Below are 16958 nucleotides of genomic sequence, written 5' to 3'. Positions count from 1 at the left end.
AGTCAAAGCCAGGTTACAGCGTTTCAAAAACGATGGCAGGCACCAGACATACGACACAGGAGAATTCGGATGGACTAGTGAAACGCGGTGTGAACCGAGTAGAGTGGACGAATGTGTTGTGACGATTCAGAATCGCGCCTCTCACTGGACTCTGTGAATACTCTAGCTCAATTTATTCTTTAGTCGTACAGCTCCCTCTACAGGCAAAATGTGGGAAATGCAAAGATGACAGTCTCTTGACATAATAAAAGCGAAACTGCTGTTTTGGAAAAGACATCTGGTAAACCGTGGCGTAAAAACTCTTAGGCAATTATGGCAAACATGTTTATTAAATTAAACCATAAGTATCATAATAAATAAAACATAAATACAATATAAATAATGTTTCATAATTATTGTTCAGAGGTGCTTTATTATTCCACACCAGCATTAAGTAAATGTGATATGAAAAAATGATTGGTGAACTAATTTAGGATCAGTATTTATCTGTTGACTTCCATACATAATGTATCAATCTGTGAAATGATATTGTGAGATGTAATGCAGAAGTAATTACACATATACACACACAATTGGAAATACTGGCACACGTGGGAAATGAAAATAAAAATTCCATCACATAAAAAGACAGAAATCACTATTACCATATGCAATAATGTTAAGAAAGCTGACCATTTTTATACTCATTCACACAAACATGGGGTGTCCATACAAAATGTACTGAAGAAAAACCTTGAAACTACAACTCTTGATTTGTTAAAGGCACTGATTGTTTTTAATCAGTGCTCTTTCAGTTTCTTCCTGAAGTTTAATTGGCTGCTGGAAAGCTATTTAAACACATTTGCCACTGTAAATCCTGGTTTGTTTGGAATGATCTGTAGGAATATACTTCAGTGGTCACTTTAGAGTCTTGTTTTGGCAGAGCTACACAGCAAAGGTAAAAAGTTAGTACTTAGAGAAACACTGCTGTACCCTTATAGGGCCAAAGAGATGAAATACTTATTAAAACACTTGCATGTTAAAATTTAGTAGGCTTACTCATAACTTGAGTATGTTTAATTGGCGTAGGTACTATGTGTGCTAAATGTTTTAATAAATAAGGCCCACTTAGCTGCAGAAAGCAGTGGCAGTGCAATCTCCCGTCTTACAATAGAAAACTGCTCAAATGGGTAACAGAGGTTCCAGTAGAGGGCAGAACAAGTGATATGCCAACACTTGGCAATTTCCATTCACAAATTCTTGTGCACAAGGCTATTTGCCATCATATTAGACCTGAACAAGATTATCACGAGCAAACTCGCTCACTAAAGTCAGCGGAGTGAGCAACTGGGGAATTGATGACAAGTTCCACAAAGAGTTAAAAGGAGTATAAAGACAAAACCTCCACAGCGATGAAATCTTCTGAGCATGCACAGCTGAATTATTACAAGATGAATCTTCGTCTTCTCTCGCATCCTTACTATGCCGCTCATTTGTTTCCTCACAGGTTGCTTTCTTGTGTGTCTTGGCCAGAGGAGGAGATGGGATGCAGACCTCCGTTATCGTTGAGCCTCTTGGCACGGTATGTCTCGTAGTGGATGTTATGAGTGACCTCCTTCAGGTCCTGGAGGTGAGACCTGAGTATATGATTACATTATTATTCGAGTCATTTTTATATTAAGAGAGCAATATTGATATGTGAATAAATAAAAAAATGACTGAATAAATATATTTATATAGATTACTTAAACATTTGGAGACAGTAAGATTTCTAAATGTTTTTGAAAGAAGCCTCTAATGCTGATCAAGAGTGAATTTGATCAAAAATACAGTAAAAGCGGTAATATTGTTGAAAATTATTTTTATATTATAGATTTAAAAATTCAATTTATTCCTGTGATGGCTGAATTTTCAGCATCATTACGCCAGTCTTCAGTGTCACATGATTCTTCAGAAATCATTTCAATATGTTGATCAAGAAACATTTATTTTTATTTTCATAGTTGTAAATAGTTACACTGCTTAATATTTTAACAGTATTCACTGGAAATAAAAATCTTTTGTAATACTGTCTTTACTGGCATTTTCTTTCTGAATAAAAGCACTCTTTCAAAAAATCTTACTGACTCCAAACTTTTGAACAGTAGTGAATACAGTAATAAGTATATCAAATAAAGTTTTATACATCACCTAATCATGAAATCACGAAGTAAGGAGAATTCGCAGTGATTTGGGTTTTCAACTACAGAGATGTTAAAAAAATCTTTTGTCAGAAAGTATGTAATAACACAATATACTGTACACAAGTACAAATACACAAGCCTTACTGTAAAATACATCATTCTTTATACACAGTACCTCAAAGTTACCTTGAAATTGGCATTAGCCCCTTTCAAACATATAGGGTTTAGACTAAGCCAGGGTTAGGCCATAGTTCAGTTAAGATATTTAAGTCATTTAAATAAACGTGCCCTGGAAATAAACATTACAGATGTCCATCTTGAGACAAAACAAAGTCATTGATATATTTTAAGATCGGCATGTGCGCCAACATGCTGTTGGATCGTTCTTTTCTCTTGACTGTTATCACTGGCATATTGTATTGTCGGGATTCTGCAATTTCTAAAAAATAACATTGTGGCAAAACATTAAATTCGAATTAATCGATAAAATCAGAAAAATTGCTGTATTAATTACTGGTAATATGCTCTGTGTGAAGACAGAACAAGATTACCAGTGTGAGAACAAGTTCAGAGCGCACTTATGTAAGACGTCTACTCTGGGCCATTCATAACATTTTGACGCAGATGACGCATTTAATCCACACTGTGTAGTTCGGTTTGAAGTCATCTAATATAATGTCTCTGGGCCAAAAGCAGCTGCATGAATGGGAACATTTGACACAAAAATGAAAACATCAACAAAAACACTAATCACATATACTCCTCCATGTTTACAAATGATGTCAGAATTTACCGGTATTTTGAAACTGATGTGTGAATGGTGCTTTACTGGTAAAAACATGGAATGTCATTTCCTGTGTGAACAGCACATTTTCGTATTTACCAGTAAAGTTGTTCAGGTAATTTTACGGCAATTTACTGGTACTGTGTGAAAGGGACTATTGTCTTGGTTGGTCAAAGTAAACTTAATGCTTCCTACAGTAAGTACATACTAACAGGGTGGAAAACATGCAGAAAACGTCTGTTTTTGTAACATTTTAAGATTTAATTTTTTATAAAAAGTCAAAAGGTGACAAATAGCACGTGAGAAAACTGGAGAACATGTCATCAGTTTGATAAAGTGATTAAAATGCCTTAGGTTCATATTATTTCGTGCAAATATGCATATAAACCCAAAGCATAATCCTCTTGGAAGCAATTTCAGTGCATGTTTTAAATGCAACATAAGATGATTTGCTGCAAGGACAGAAAATGCACTGAATATAGAAAATGACCCAAATATTATAGGTTTGTTAGCCATCTGCGTAAAGTTCTTATTAATTACTCCAGGATATGGCTTCTCCTGCCTGAGAAATCAGTTTCAATAACTCCACTTATCTATTTTGTCATAATAACAGAACCACCTAAAATAACATAAACATTTTAATCATGCTTGGCACAGTGAAACAAACAGAAATCTGCATAAAAAGTTGTGAAATAACACAGCAAACATTTTTGCTACTCACCCTCCACCACTCCCCAGGCTGTCTTCCTGCCCAAAACTCGTTTGCCATTGACCTGGTACTCTTTATCACTTCCTACCACAGCAAAGGGCATTGCCTCCTGTAATCCATAGATTTAATGTGACAAACATAAGATGAAAACACATGGGATGTAACATGAGATAAGAGAGATGGAAAGAGAAGTTCCCCCTACCCTGATCTTATCATTGTCACTCTTATCCTCCATGTCTTCATCAAACTCCTTCTGCGGATAACACTCAATCCCACACGCTTCCAGCTCCTTCCTCACCTGCAGGGAAGTATGGTGAACTGTAATTGATTGCATAAAAAAACTGACTTGATTTTGAATCACCATGCGAATCTGTCTTTCGTTCTCACCCTCTGTTTAAATTCAGTTTTCTCATCAAGAGTGAGTGTGTCTGACTTGGCAATGACAGGAATGATGTTGACCACACGACTCAGATGTTTCATGAACTCAATATCCAACTGGCGAAGCCTGAGAAAGGGGAAAGAGATATAATTAATAGACCGATTTTATTACAGACACAATGGCCTTTCTGAGGTTCACAGTTTGCCTAATGCAGCTCAGTCAAGCATAGCTGGCTGAATGAGGAGCACTCATGCACATGGTCTTAAATCAACACAGCGGCTTGTCTTAAGGCTGGAATACACTACATGACTTTTGCCCAGATTTTCAGTTTGGACAAGATTGGACAACTTTAATACATATTGATAGAATTTGATACTAGTATGGTAAATGAGCTTAAGAAAAACATTATTATAAAATTCTAACTCACGAGTGTCCAGTTGGAGATATGAAGTACAAGCAGCAGTGTACTCTGGTATCAGGGATGCGTTTCTTGCGAGCAATGTTGACTTCTTCCTTCAAAAATTTCTCATATTGTTCATTGATGTATTTGGATATGGGCTCCCAGCTAGGAACAAAAAAGGAAAATATTCAATGATGTTGCATGCTGAAAGCTATGCTAGGGCACATGAAACTTTGAAACAGCAAATGAAAAACCAGACTAGACCAAACAGTTTGTTTGGAGTTCAGAGTTTGAAACAGCTTGAGTGAATGTTCCAGAAAATCGGTTCATTCCGTTCATTCCGTCAGTTGTAATTCTGCTTGAAAGCAAGCCACACTGACACTTTAAAGCAATCTATTGTATAAAGTACTGTGACATGACTTGGCTGTTGTGGCGAACTGCACATCGCTAAGATCAGATCAACTTTTGTTTTCTCAATGTTGTCATTTTTGTTGTGTGTTTATTTTCCTATTGAAATGAAAGCGCCCAGCACAAACTGACATATTCATCTAAATGCTTCTCTCAGCAGTATGGGTGGCGTTGGAATAATGAAAAGAAATGTCGATTTTAAGCTTTGGTTCTATATGAATAAAAAGCTGCATACAACAGCACCCACCAACCATCGCAGCACTATTTTCCCTAAGGCGTTTGAATGACAAAGAAAAACACTGCGTCCCTTTAACTGAGATCCTTGGATGTGATCACTGAGGGCGTGCTGCCAAACCACACTCGCATTTGGCATCCCTACCAGCAATCTGATTCTTGTCTGTGCAAATTAAGTGTAAATCTGGAAGTCACAACACTGCCCCTCACACTTGGAACACGTTTTTGATGCCAGTTAGTAGCAACCGAAATGAAGTACCTAACTGACCCCATTTATTTCAGCTGACACAAATGCATGTCCTCAGTTTCCCTCAGTGATGCAGGATGCAGTGGCATTTTGGATCTTTTGCAAAAACTAAATTGGTTAAAAATAGCAGTCAGTCCTCTGGCTTTAACAGAGAAATCACACAGTACTCACCAATTTTCATTGTTGATTTGGTCTCCAAAACCTGGTGTGTCAACGACTGTTAACTTCATCTTCACTCCTCCTTCCTCAATCACTGCAAAATCAATATTTATAACAGCTACAGATACAGCATTTTAGATAACAGTGATTGTTTCTGTGACAGGATGGTTAAATCTTATCAGATAACACCACTTTTTGTCTATAAAATAAATGGGGTCAAAGTGCTGCCTTTCATTATATGTGACCGTGAACCACAAAACCAGTCATAGGGGTCAATTTTTTTAAATTGAGATTTGTACACCATGTGAAAGTTAAATAGATAAATTTTCTATTAATGTATGGTTTGTTAGGATAGGACAATATTTGGCCAAGATTTGATCTATTTGAAAATCTGGAATCTGAGGGTGCAAAAAAATCTAAATACTGAGAAAATCGCCTTTAAAGTTGTCCAAATGAAGTTCTTAACAATGCATATTACTAATCATAGATTAGGTTTTAATATATTTACAGTAGGAATTTTACAAAATATTTTCATCGAACATGATCTTTACTTAATATCCTAATGATTTTTGTAGATAATTTTGACCCATACAATGTATTGTTGGCTATTGCTACAAATATACTTGTGCTACTTAAGGTCACATATGGACAAAAACAGTGGAAAAATTCTTAAAGAGACAGTTCACCCAAAAATGAAAATTCTGTCATCATTTACGCTCATGTCATTCCAAACCATAAGATTTCGGTTAATCTTTTAACAGAAATTAAGATATTTTTAATAAAACCTGAGAGGTTTCTGAAAGCCCAAATAACCAAACCTCAGAAGATCCAAAAAGGTCATAAAAGCATGGTAAACTAAATCCATATGAATCAAGCAATTTCAAGCAAGTCTTGGATCTTTTGAATTTTGGTGACCTGGATTTTCAGTGGAAGCACAATATAAATGCCTTAATAAAAATCATGCTTTTATGACAATTGCGTGACCAAATTCACATGTATTTGCATCTTTGACTTTTTATGTGATCTACTTCCACAAATAAATACGTTTGGTGTACACACACCTATATATAAGTTTTAGAAAATGATGGCAGAATTTTAATTTTGGGGTGAACTGTCTCTTTAAGAATTCTTATTCTGTGTTCCACAGAAGAAAGTAAGTCATGCAGGTTTAGAATGACATGAAGGTGAGTTTTTTGGGTTAAGTATTTCTTTAAATCATGTTTATCCTGACACGACATCATGATGATTTCAAATATTTCCTCCCGACACCCATTTCACACCTACATTTGTCAACAAAAAATAAATACCTAGCCTTTTTCCTTAACACCATTTGGATACATTTGACATCATTTAGTTTGCCAGCTGTTGACTTACCTATAGGGGATTTACCATCAGCTTGCCCTGGGCACAACACATGCTAGTCTAAACACTTCTTACTCACAAACACATATGCCACTGTGCTACAGGCCCTGGTGTATTGATTACATCAGCTGACACTAAATGAGGCTTTCTTAATTAGCCCATGATGTCTATTTCTGTCCAGTAAAAGGTCTGTCCGTTAGCAACCAATGCTTAAAAGCTTTGAACAAGTAATGTAAATCCTTGATATGATGAGACACAGTTAAATGTTTAGAAGTCGCATGATCAAACTCTTACCATGAGACACAGATTTAATCTCAACGGTCTTTGGGATCTTCTCATCACGACTCCAGCCTGTGCTCCTCCTGCTCACCTGTGACTTAAAGAGAGTATTCACTAAAGTAGACTTCCCAAGACCACTCTGACCTGGAGGTAGAAAGGGAGGAGAAATAATAAGAAAGTGATCAAAGCAAAAAGTAAATGTGAACAAATTGCTTTCCACCCACCAACCACCATGATGTTGAAGTCAAAGCCTGTCTTCATCGTCTTCTTCCGCATCTGCTCAATGATGGTGTCTATTCCGATGTATCCAAGCAATGCAGATCCTCGACCTGACCCTTGACCTTCACCCCCTGTTCCTTGGGGTGAAGGCACAAAGGGAACACTAGATGGTGGCACCACATGAGAGGGCTTAGCTGGGACAGCAGGTTTAGGTCTCACTTCAGGGGGCACAATTTCTGACATGTCTGTGTGAAAGAGCAAATGATAAACAATCAATACATTTAATCAGGCTAGATGTTATTTGAGTGTAAATAACACACTGTGTAGCCCTTAAGTCTAATAAACTGTGCACAGTTTGAAAAATTAATTTTATTATTACTATGATGACAACCTAATTTGATTTTGTGTTTTTATTTTCTGTTGTGAAGCAGCATATCTATGACTCTGTTACATATATGTGACCCTGGACCACAAAACCAGTTTTAAGTAGCATAGGTATATTTGTAGCATTAGCCAAAAAGATCAAATTTTCTTTTATGCCAAAAATCATTAGGATATTACATAAAGATCATGTTCCATGAAGACGCTTTGTAAATTACCTACTGTAAATAAATCAGAACTTAATTTTTAATTAGTAATATGCATTGCTAAGAACTTGGACAATCTTAAAGGCGATTTTCTTAATATTTTTAGTACCCTCAGATATCAGATTATCAAATATTTGTATATCCTATCCTAACAAACCATACATCAATGGAAAGCTATCAGCTTTCATATGATGTATAAATCTCAGTTTTTATAAAAATTACCCTTACGACTGGTTTTGTGGTCCAGGGTCACATATAAGTCTACTGTTACTACACAAGTCAATGGCTACCGTCAACTGTTTGTTTACCAACATTCTTCAAAATATCTTCTTTTGTGTTCAGCACAAGAAAGTAACTCATACAGGTTTGGAAGTGGATGGTGAGTACATGATGATTTTCATTTTTAGGTGAACTATACCTTTATTTCACATTTCTTTTAGCCTAAAGGACCACGTAAGTAAAAAATGGCTCATCTTACCCCTATAGCCTACTCTGTTTTGCATGTACAATATGTTGTTGTTTAGAAACAACATGATTAACTGAGGAAAAACTACAAAGATTAGACGTGAGTGAATAATTTGCTTTACAAAACCTATGTATGCTATGTTCTATTGCTCCTATTTTCCAGCCTAGTCCTCTGAGTTGCCGGCCTATATGAACACCATATGCCACCCAAAATAAGCAACAAATAATGAATTATTACAGAAGCCACTCAACAAATCTCTTTATCGGATTAATCACCCACGGCTGGACCTTTCCCACGCACCAAGACGCCTTTTAAACAGCAACACATAACGTGAGAGGTTTCCTTCACAAGCGACAATGATGTTTGTCTTTCATTTAGAGAATAAATTAGTATCACTAGCATTACTAGCTGTTTCAAAGGGCGGGAAACCAAACATAAACACACACTGCTGAATACACACATCACCTCCCGTTTGGTTCTATTGATTCATGTTTTCCTCAAAAGGATTCGTATAATAAACACTCTTCCCACTTACCGATTCGTGTTTTTGTAGCGGTCGAAGGATGTGTTTTATTTTTCGTCTTTTTCTGCCTCTCGCTGTTTTACAGTCTATTGAAGTATAAGTAGGCTAAGGCAGTAGTTGAACAGACGTTAGGGAATGATCATGTGTTCAGGTACCTCGCTCCTCGCTCCCTCTTTCTTTCACCCCGTCTCTCGCCTTGCTATTCGCAGCTCGATGCACCTCATTCCTTCCTCCACCCTTTTTTCGTTACCAAGGAAACTAACGGGAGACTGGGTGATGCAGCGCGCATGCTCAGTGCACGGGTCGAGCTGAAATTAGGGATTCGGGCCGCTAGGTGATTTTTTTTTTTTTTTTTTTTTTTTTTGGCACTCTGCTATTTAAAACTTTCCGTTTGGCTATGTTTGTTTCGGTAGGTTACATTTGTGCAGATATTTATATTAAACGTTGCGATGCACGTTGTATCACGCAGATGCCATTGCTGATTAGTCACAGGAGTGGTGACTAGTGTAAAACAACGCGACATGTGGACTACAGCAATAATAATAAAATAAAATAATATATAATTTCTTAAATACAATGTTTATGGAGCAAAATTATTTAGAAAGAACCAATAACTATTAACTGACAACTATCCCGTTCTGCTGACGTCATCAAGTCCGCTTATTTTCCAACCACCTTGTTCCATCTGACATTTTGTCCTCATTGAATATCCTGAAATACATCATATTATGCATATAAAGTCGGTTAATTATTAACTTTAATTTATAATTCCACATACAAAACAAAATATTAATTTGCCGTTGCATATTTTATGTCATGCAAACTACTCACACTTCACGGCTTTGTAGTCCCGCGCCTGCCTGTCTCATGTGCACCGTTCACATGTGAAATGTTTGTGGTGTATACAGTGCCACTGAAGTGCCGTTGAGCCTCAGTGTGTGTTTTACCTCATAACCGGGTTATCTCACTCCGTTTAGACAGGCCTGTGCTTGATGATAAGGCGGAGTCCCAATTTTGAATGCTATATCATTTACAGTTTGTCATGTCATCTATATAGTGGCTAATATTCACCACACACTGTATGCATATTAGGGTTTCTAATGTTCAGATCTCTGGATACATATTGAGCATTTTAAAACATTGACTTACCACAAGCTATTTTTACTTTTCTCTTGAAATTCAGTGTAACTGACTATTAGAGATCATTAATGTGGATTATTAGAGTTCCAGACTAGTAGCAAATTCCATTTAAGAGTTTTCAATGAAAATGGAAGTGGCACTCACTTGTGCCAAGTCAATGCAATTCAGTTGCTAAGGTGTTCAGAGTGATTTTAGCGTGTTGTTATGCGATTGTTAAGGTGTTCTGAGTGATTTGTAGCATTTTGCTATGCACATGTTTTTAGTGATTTTTAGCACATTCCTATTCTTTTTTTGTGGGGTGTTGTTGTTAGCACATTGGGTTCATTGCTATATAGTTGCTTGTTTTTTTTAGCATATTGCTATGTAGTTGCTAAAGTGATTTTTAGCATGTTCCTAACATTAGCTAAAGTGCTCAGGGCTATTTTTAGCACATTGCTGTGTTATAAGGCTTTCTAAGTGATTCACATTGCTATTTCGTTGCTAAAGTGTTCTCAGTGATTTTTAGCATGTTGCTAAAGTGTTTTGTGTCATTTTTAAGTTCCTACGGTGATTTTTAGCATGTTGCTCTGTTGTTTTTAGCACATTATGCAGTTTCTAGGGTGTTCTAACTGATTTTAGCATGTTGTTATGTGGCTACTATGGTGTTTTGATTCATTTTAACTTGTTAGGTGGTTGCTAAAGAGTTCTGAGTGATTTTTTTAGCATGTTGCAAAAGTGTTTTGTGTCATTTTTAAGTTCCTTAGGTGATTTTTAGCATGTTACTCTGTTGTTTTTAGAACGTTATGCAGTTTCTAGTTTGTTCTGAGTGATTTTAACATATTGTAATGTGGTTACTATGATGTTTTAAATCATTTTAGCATGTTAAGTGCTTGCTAAAGTGTTTGGAGTGATTTTTAGCATGTTGCTCAGTTGTTTTTAGCACGTTATTCAGTTCCTGGGGGGGGGGGGGGTTTAGTGATTTTAGCATGTTGTTATGTGGTTACTATGATGTTTTGATTCATTTTAACATGTTAAGTGGATGTTAAAGTGTTATTTAGCATGTTGCTAAAGTTTTTTTGTGTCATTTTTAAGTTCCTTAGGTGATTTTTAGCACGTTGCTCTGTTGTTTTTAGCACATTATGCCATTTCTACAGTGTTCTGAGTGATTTTAGCATGTGGTTACTATGATGTTTTGATTCATTTTAGCATATTAAGTGTTCTGAGTGATTTTTAGCACATTGCTTGTAGTTGCTGCAGTGTTTACGTTCCGTAAACACATGATTTGAGGTATCAAATTGGAATGTCATATTGTGCACCTAAGTAAAATATTTATTAGAAATCATCTCTAAATTTCTAACCCTAAAAGTACTGACTGTGATTCTCGCCCAAACATTTATCGCTAATGACAGGTTAAAGTCTTCTTGATACATGATACTTCACATGCTTGTTTATATACTAAATCTAAATAATGCTACTATGTATATACAGTACTTACTATTTAGGATGCCTCATGTCTTTATGCAGCTTTATATACAGTCTTTTTAATGCTATTTCAGTAATTTATCGTTGCACCCACCTGTAGACACAGATTCTTCAAGACAGGCCTCTACGTCAGCTCCGCTCTTCGTGTCTGCGACTACAGATGGCCGTAATGGTGGGGGGTCTTCTTGCTCTGTTAACCGCGAGGAGTCTATGTCTTGAAATCTGTCACAATCTGTTGTATGAAGTATGTGTTTGGACTCTTGTTGAGTGAATGGACACTGCGGCATCCGTCCAGTCAAGGAACATTTCACTGTTTCAGAATTTGTGTGTGTGTTTGGGCTGTCCGAGAGGTCCGGGTGAACAGCTGAATCATGATTGTCTCCAACAAATTTAGTTGGACAGCTAACAGCACACTTTTTGTATAACCGCAAGCCTCTGTGTCTTCTTGCGAATCTGTAATCTTCATGCAAGGTCACTTCGCTTGAAGAGGATTTAGAAGAATCTGAATCCGAAAGGCTGCATCTATTTTGGGATAAATTGCTGACATCCCTTCTTGTGTTCAATGTTTGGTTTGAGGAAGATCTTCTCCATGCCTGAGGTGTTTTGAAGTATGTCGGTCTACTGTCAGATGTTCTTTTGATCACAGGTCTACAGATTCGACTCAGCTGACCGCATTCAGTGGATGATCTGTGATTCTTCAAAGGAAACTGGAAGCAGCTCATCCGGCTGCACTGATCTGCTGTATTACTGTAACGGGATGTAATGACGGTGGTGTCTGTCTCGGAAGCTGAAGACTGAGGCCTAACCTTTGGTTTAGACTCTTGGCTGTCACTGGCACTGGTTTGATTCAGTTGGGAAGAGTACGAAGAGTCCTCTGAAACTCTGTTTCGAAGCTCTGGGCTGGACGAAACCAGTTCACTGTATTCCAGTTCTTGAAAAATATCCTTTTGGTGTGTGGTAGCCTCAGGTGATGAGATTGGATTTGTAAGTCCTGACTGTGTTGTTCCTTCAGCTGAAACTTGTGGGTGGTTTTGAGGTTTCCCACAGCTCCTCTCACTCACCACGTTGGGTCTTATTACCTGCTTGGCTGCCTCTAACATTACCTTTGAAGGAATAGGCTGTTTTAACTTCTCCGAAACAGCAGGATGCCCATCTCTCTGAGTTTTGGGGTTGTTCTCTTCACAGCTTCCCTTGATCTTCTCCAGATTAGAAAACTGAGCACCAGAGTTTATAATCCTGCCTGTTTTAATCAATCCAAGGCGGATTCGAACTAGCGTAGGGTCTTGGGATTGACGCTTCTTTTGATAGCTAGCTAGATTTTGTGGTCTGTATGGACTTTTTTCAACATGTCTGAGGTTTTTAGGGCTTAAGCTTTCAAATGTTGAAGGCTTGGTAGCTCCCCTGCAATAGATGTTTGAATTTTGCTTTAGTTTATTCTGCTGTTGAGGTCTGAATGGTTCTTGTTGTAGGCCAGTTTGCTTCTTTTGACCCCTTGTGTTGGTTATGGGGATTGATCTTACACTTCTCTCAGTGGATAAAATGGGTGTGAATCTAGACATTTTGCTTTCTGCTGGCCATGTTTTGCCACGCATAACAGCAGAATGTCCTCTAATTGTCTCTACTTGAGAAATGGTCTTGACTGACTTCAGCTGTGGTGAATTTAGGGATGTATCCACTGTATTGATGATGCTGTAGAACAGACAAAAATGGACAAGGTAACGTTAATTATGATGAATAAATTAACATTTTCAATAGACAAAATTTCAACAGTGTAAAATACTATAAAAATTAAATATTTGGAAGTGACACATGATAATGTAGTATATTGGGAAAGGGGTATAGGGAATGATAACAAATAAACGTTTTTATTTACTTAGGTCGCTTTTTATTTTTTTTACTATTTAGTTTATGTATAATTGTATATTAGTATTGAATCTTACAAAAACAATGCTTTATATCACTTTTTTTGTGTACAGAATAAATAAATTGCTGAACGGGTTCTGCTAATTTTGTGGTCTTTGGCATCAAAAAGTTTAAAAAAAACGTCTGGATTGAGAGAAACATACCTTTGTGGAGAACTATCAGTCAGGTTCTCTTGTTCCAAGCTCTGATTGAAGGAGGAAATATGGATAGGCTTTTTTAAGACAACAGATGGGGAAAGAGGCACAGGACAGGGGGACACTCTAGTTGGTGAGGTAGATGGGTCACATGTGGGACAGGGAGACAGACGAACAGGAGAGTAAGATGAAATAAAGTGAGAAGATGGACTGAGACGAGAAGGAGAAGTGGATAAAGGTGAGAGATGAGAGGGAGAAGATTCTGAGGTAACAAGACACGGAGAGAGACGGGAAGGGGAAGGAGAAGGAGGGATAAGACATGGAGAGAGTCTTGCTGAGGATAGAGAAGGTGAGATGATGGGAGATCCTGCAGGTAATGTGTTTCCAGTTAGATCTAGCTCCCTTGAGTTCATTGCACAGCCTATAAGAATATAAAAAATAAAAATAAAAATAAATATATGAGCATGTAACACAAAATATATAGTAAGTAGTTAAATTACAAAGAACCATGAAGGAAAATAGAAGAAAAACCTTATTCCAAGTAGGGGTGTAACGATAAATCGATTCGAAGATTTTCCGAATGCTTCAACTGAGTAGTTTAAGTGGTTAAATGTACCTTGGCCTTTATGTTTTATGATGCGATATTACTAAAAACAGCCTGCTCTGAACACTCTTGTAATTCGCGTCAGCATTTTCGAACTTTTTGAATGGTTATTTTAAGTTTAAATTGTGTGTGTGAGGAACTGGATGCAAGCAGAGTAGGGCAGAGTGGGGTAAGTTGAGCCAGTGGGTACCCCCCTGTATCTTGAGACCATGTATTTTGGAATCACACATAATTTCTGCCAGACTGTGAAAAGAAGAAACACATATTTTACTTTAAAACCTGTTTTTGGCTTGTCAAAGTAGAATTTTAGCATTACAGATGTAACAGCTGTTACATCAAAGCAAATTTATCCAGGGCTAAAAATATTTATGATGCATAAAGTATAGGTGATTTAGCAACATATAAAACCATGCAAATCATTTAGCTAAATATTAGCCTGGAACTGGTAAGCTAGCTAGTTTTTTCCAAAATGCCAGCTATGAGGCAAAGTAAGCCAAGTGCTGTGGGGTAAGTTGAACCAGCACTTTAACTTATCTCAACATAAGGCACTGAAGTTAAAGTAATCTCTGAAGTATGAACTGGTATTTTAATGTAATATTATGAAACTGCCTTAGTTTATCATATATATATACATATACGTATACGTATATATATACGTATATATAGATAGATAGATAGATAAATAGATATTATGTGTACAAGTGCACTAAATCCTTATCTGAGGACCAGAAGATGCTTTTCACATCATAATCAAATATATCTTTTCACCAGTAGTCCCTAATGGTCTGTTTGCAGAAAAGCTACAATGCCAATAATCTTTTGACTAAAATGTTTATTAGTTACAAGGAGTTATTCCTTCATTCTAATTCAGTTAATTTCAGTCTGTTTACGTTAGCTTTAAAAAATGAATTGTGACTGTAAAATGAAATTTGATTATTAAGTTAGTTTTTAAAAGAGGTAAATTATCTTTAAAATGTCACATGGGTTTGAATCAGATTCAGTCAGATGGTCAGTTAGTTCATCTTACCCACTGACTCAGGTCAACTTACCCCTAGCCTGGGGCAAATTGAGCCACAGGAACACTTTTTTATAAGAAGCCATAATTATGCATTCTGATAATGTAAAAAGATAGGAAACATCCCGGATTACTTATTTCCCCTTAACAACCACATAAGTAAAAAATGGCTCATCTTACCCCTCTCTCCCCTACGGCTGTTTCTATAGAATGCAGTGCCATCTGCTGTTAAAAACTAAGCTTAGAATCAATTCGAGAGTGAATCGAAGCATTCGAAAAATTGTAGAATCGATACACAAATTATTGTGACACCCCTAATTCCAAGTCAGATATTTCACTGAATACACAGAAAAGCGGGTTGGTTATTCTACTAAGACATACAGTGAGTACATCAAATTCTGAAATTGATATATAATATGACTGACCTGTGATCCTGTGGTCTGTTTACTGGAAGAGAGAAGCAAGAGAATGAAGGGGGAAGAGTGCGTCAGGAAATAGTGGGAACTAGACTTACATTCCCTCCATTCTTCTCATCTGAAGCTCCACTGTCTCATTCACCCACTCTCTTCACATCACACTCGCTAAATGGCAGAATTTGTAAAACTCCAAAATCAAGTGAAAACATGCAGAAGAGAAGCATTTTTTGTCCAGTTTGTGTTTATTGTATAATATAACATTTCCAAGAGGAAAAAACATGCTACAATTGATGATACATCGATCCACTTTATTACAAATACCATTATTACATATGATTGTCCAGAGTGTGATTATAACCAACAGCTTAACATGATTTTAACTCACATTTAAAGGGACGGTTGCATTTTGTTGATGAAATCGGTGTGAATCTAGATGTTACAGACCAAGTGACACAAATATTGGCACATGAAAATAACTACCAATAAACACATCCAGGGCCTCAGATAAGAACACCAGCCCACAAAAAAAAAAAAAAATTGAACAGTGTGTGTTTTTAATATGGCAAATAGCATGCAGAGTAGCTTGAGTTCCCTACTACACTCTTTAATTCACAGTATACTGTTTTTATCCTGGGACGTGGGTTTTCCAGATTTTTCAGGCATGTTCTAAAATGCGATGTGGAACATGACCGTCATGACCTGGAAACATTCCCTCTTGTTTGTCCATTGTATATTATGTGTTTTCACACAATACCCCTTCACATAGTGTCAAGGATGTTCTTCCAGTTTGACCAAATGTCACCAAAATTTACTCTGACACTGACTTCTGTGGGAGGTTGTGTGGGAAGCATCACTGACAGCTGTTTACTATAATACTATGATCCCATTAAAGCAGTGGTTCTCAAGCCTTTAGACTCAAATGACCCCCATTGTCCAACACAATTTTCAAAGCATGGTAAGGTATAATATATAAGATAAATATTCCAGTATTTCTAATATAATTATAACAAAAATTCTGTTCTTTAATCTATTTTTATAATCAAAAATTAGAAAACCAGAAACAAAAAGAGATTTTAGTTTTTTTTTTTTTTTAAAGTTTAATATTAATTAATATGAGTAATAATTGTTAGTGATGCACCAAAATTTCAGCGACTAAATTACCTGGCCGAAACAGTAAAATAAATATTTTTTTTTTAGTTTACTTCACCATATTACAAATAAATCCTAATCTAATCATGACAAAATATACATTGTCCAAGAATCCTAAATAGATATTTTACCATATTTTTGTGTTTTACAAATTATGCAGGAAAAATAATAGATTAATATATGTCAAGAGTGCAACTG

The 16958-nt window shown here is 36.5% G+C and overlaps 2 protein-coding genes across 3 annotated transcripts; both read right to left on the bottom strand.

Annotated features, from left to right (window-relative positions):
• Window positions 1-302: 302 nt before the first annotated feature.
• Window positions 303-9847, bottom strand: septin3 (septin 3). Of its 2 annotated transcripts, XM_051110266.1 has the most exons (11): window positions 9750-9847; window positions 9545-9629; window positions 7348-7587; window positions 7139-7267; window positions 5495-5576; window positions 4462-4599; window positions 4043-4160; window positions 3858-3953; window positions 3668-3764; window positions 2170-2221; window positions 303-1616 (listed from the first exon to the last, which is right to left on the bottom strand). In XM_051110266.1, the coding sequence occupies exons 2-11, from the start codon at window positions 9567-9569 to the stop codon at window positions 1481-1483; spliced, it is 1113 nt and encodes a 370-aa protein (XP_050966223.1). In that variant the 5' UTR covers window positions 9570-9629; window positions 9750-9847; the 3' UTR covers window positions 303-1480. The 2 variants fall into 2 exon arrangements, with proteins under 2 accessions (XP_050966223.1, XP_050966232.1); XM_051110275.1 differs by lacking the exons at window positions 9545-9629; window positions 9750-9847 and adding an exon at window positions 8931-9527.
• A 1737-nt stretch (window positions 9848-11584) lies between these two features.
• Window positions 11585-16539, bottom strand: LOC127163016 (uncharacterized). Its single transcript, XM_051106015.1, has 4 exons — window positions 15621-16539; window positions 14108-14423; window positions 13586-13997; window positions 11585-13208 (listed from the first exon to the last, which is right to left on the bottom strand). The coding sequence occupies exons 3-4, from the start codon at window positions 13987-13989 to the stop codon at window positions 11585-11587; spliced, it is 2028 nt and encodes a 675-aa protein (XP_050961972.1). The 5' UTR covers window positions 13990-13997; window positions 14108-14423; window positions 15621-16539.
• Between the last annotated feature and the right edge of the window lie 419 nt (window positions 16540-16958).

This window comes from Labeo rohita, chromosome 1, assembly GCF_022985175.1.
Source record: "Labeo rohita strain BAU-BD-2019 chromosome 1, IGBB_LRoh.1.0, whole genome shotgun sequence".
Taxonomy (NCBI): Eukaryota; Metazoa; Chordata; class Actinopteri; order Cypriniformes; family Cyprinidae; genus Labeo; species Labeo rohita.
This window is presented reverse-complemented; position numbering and strand designations above follow the sequence as displayed.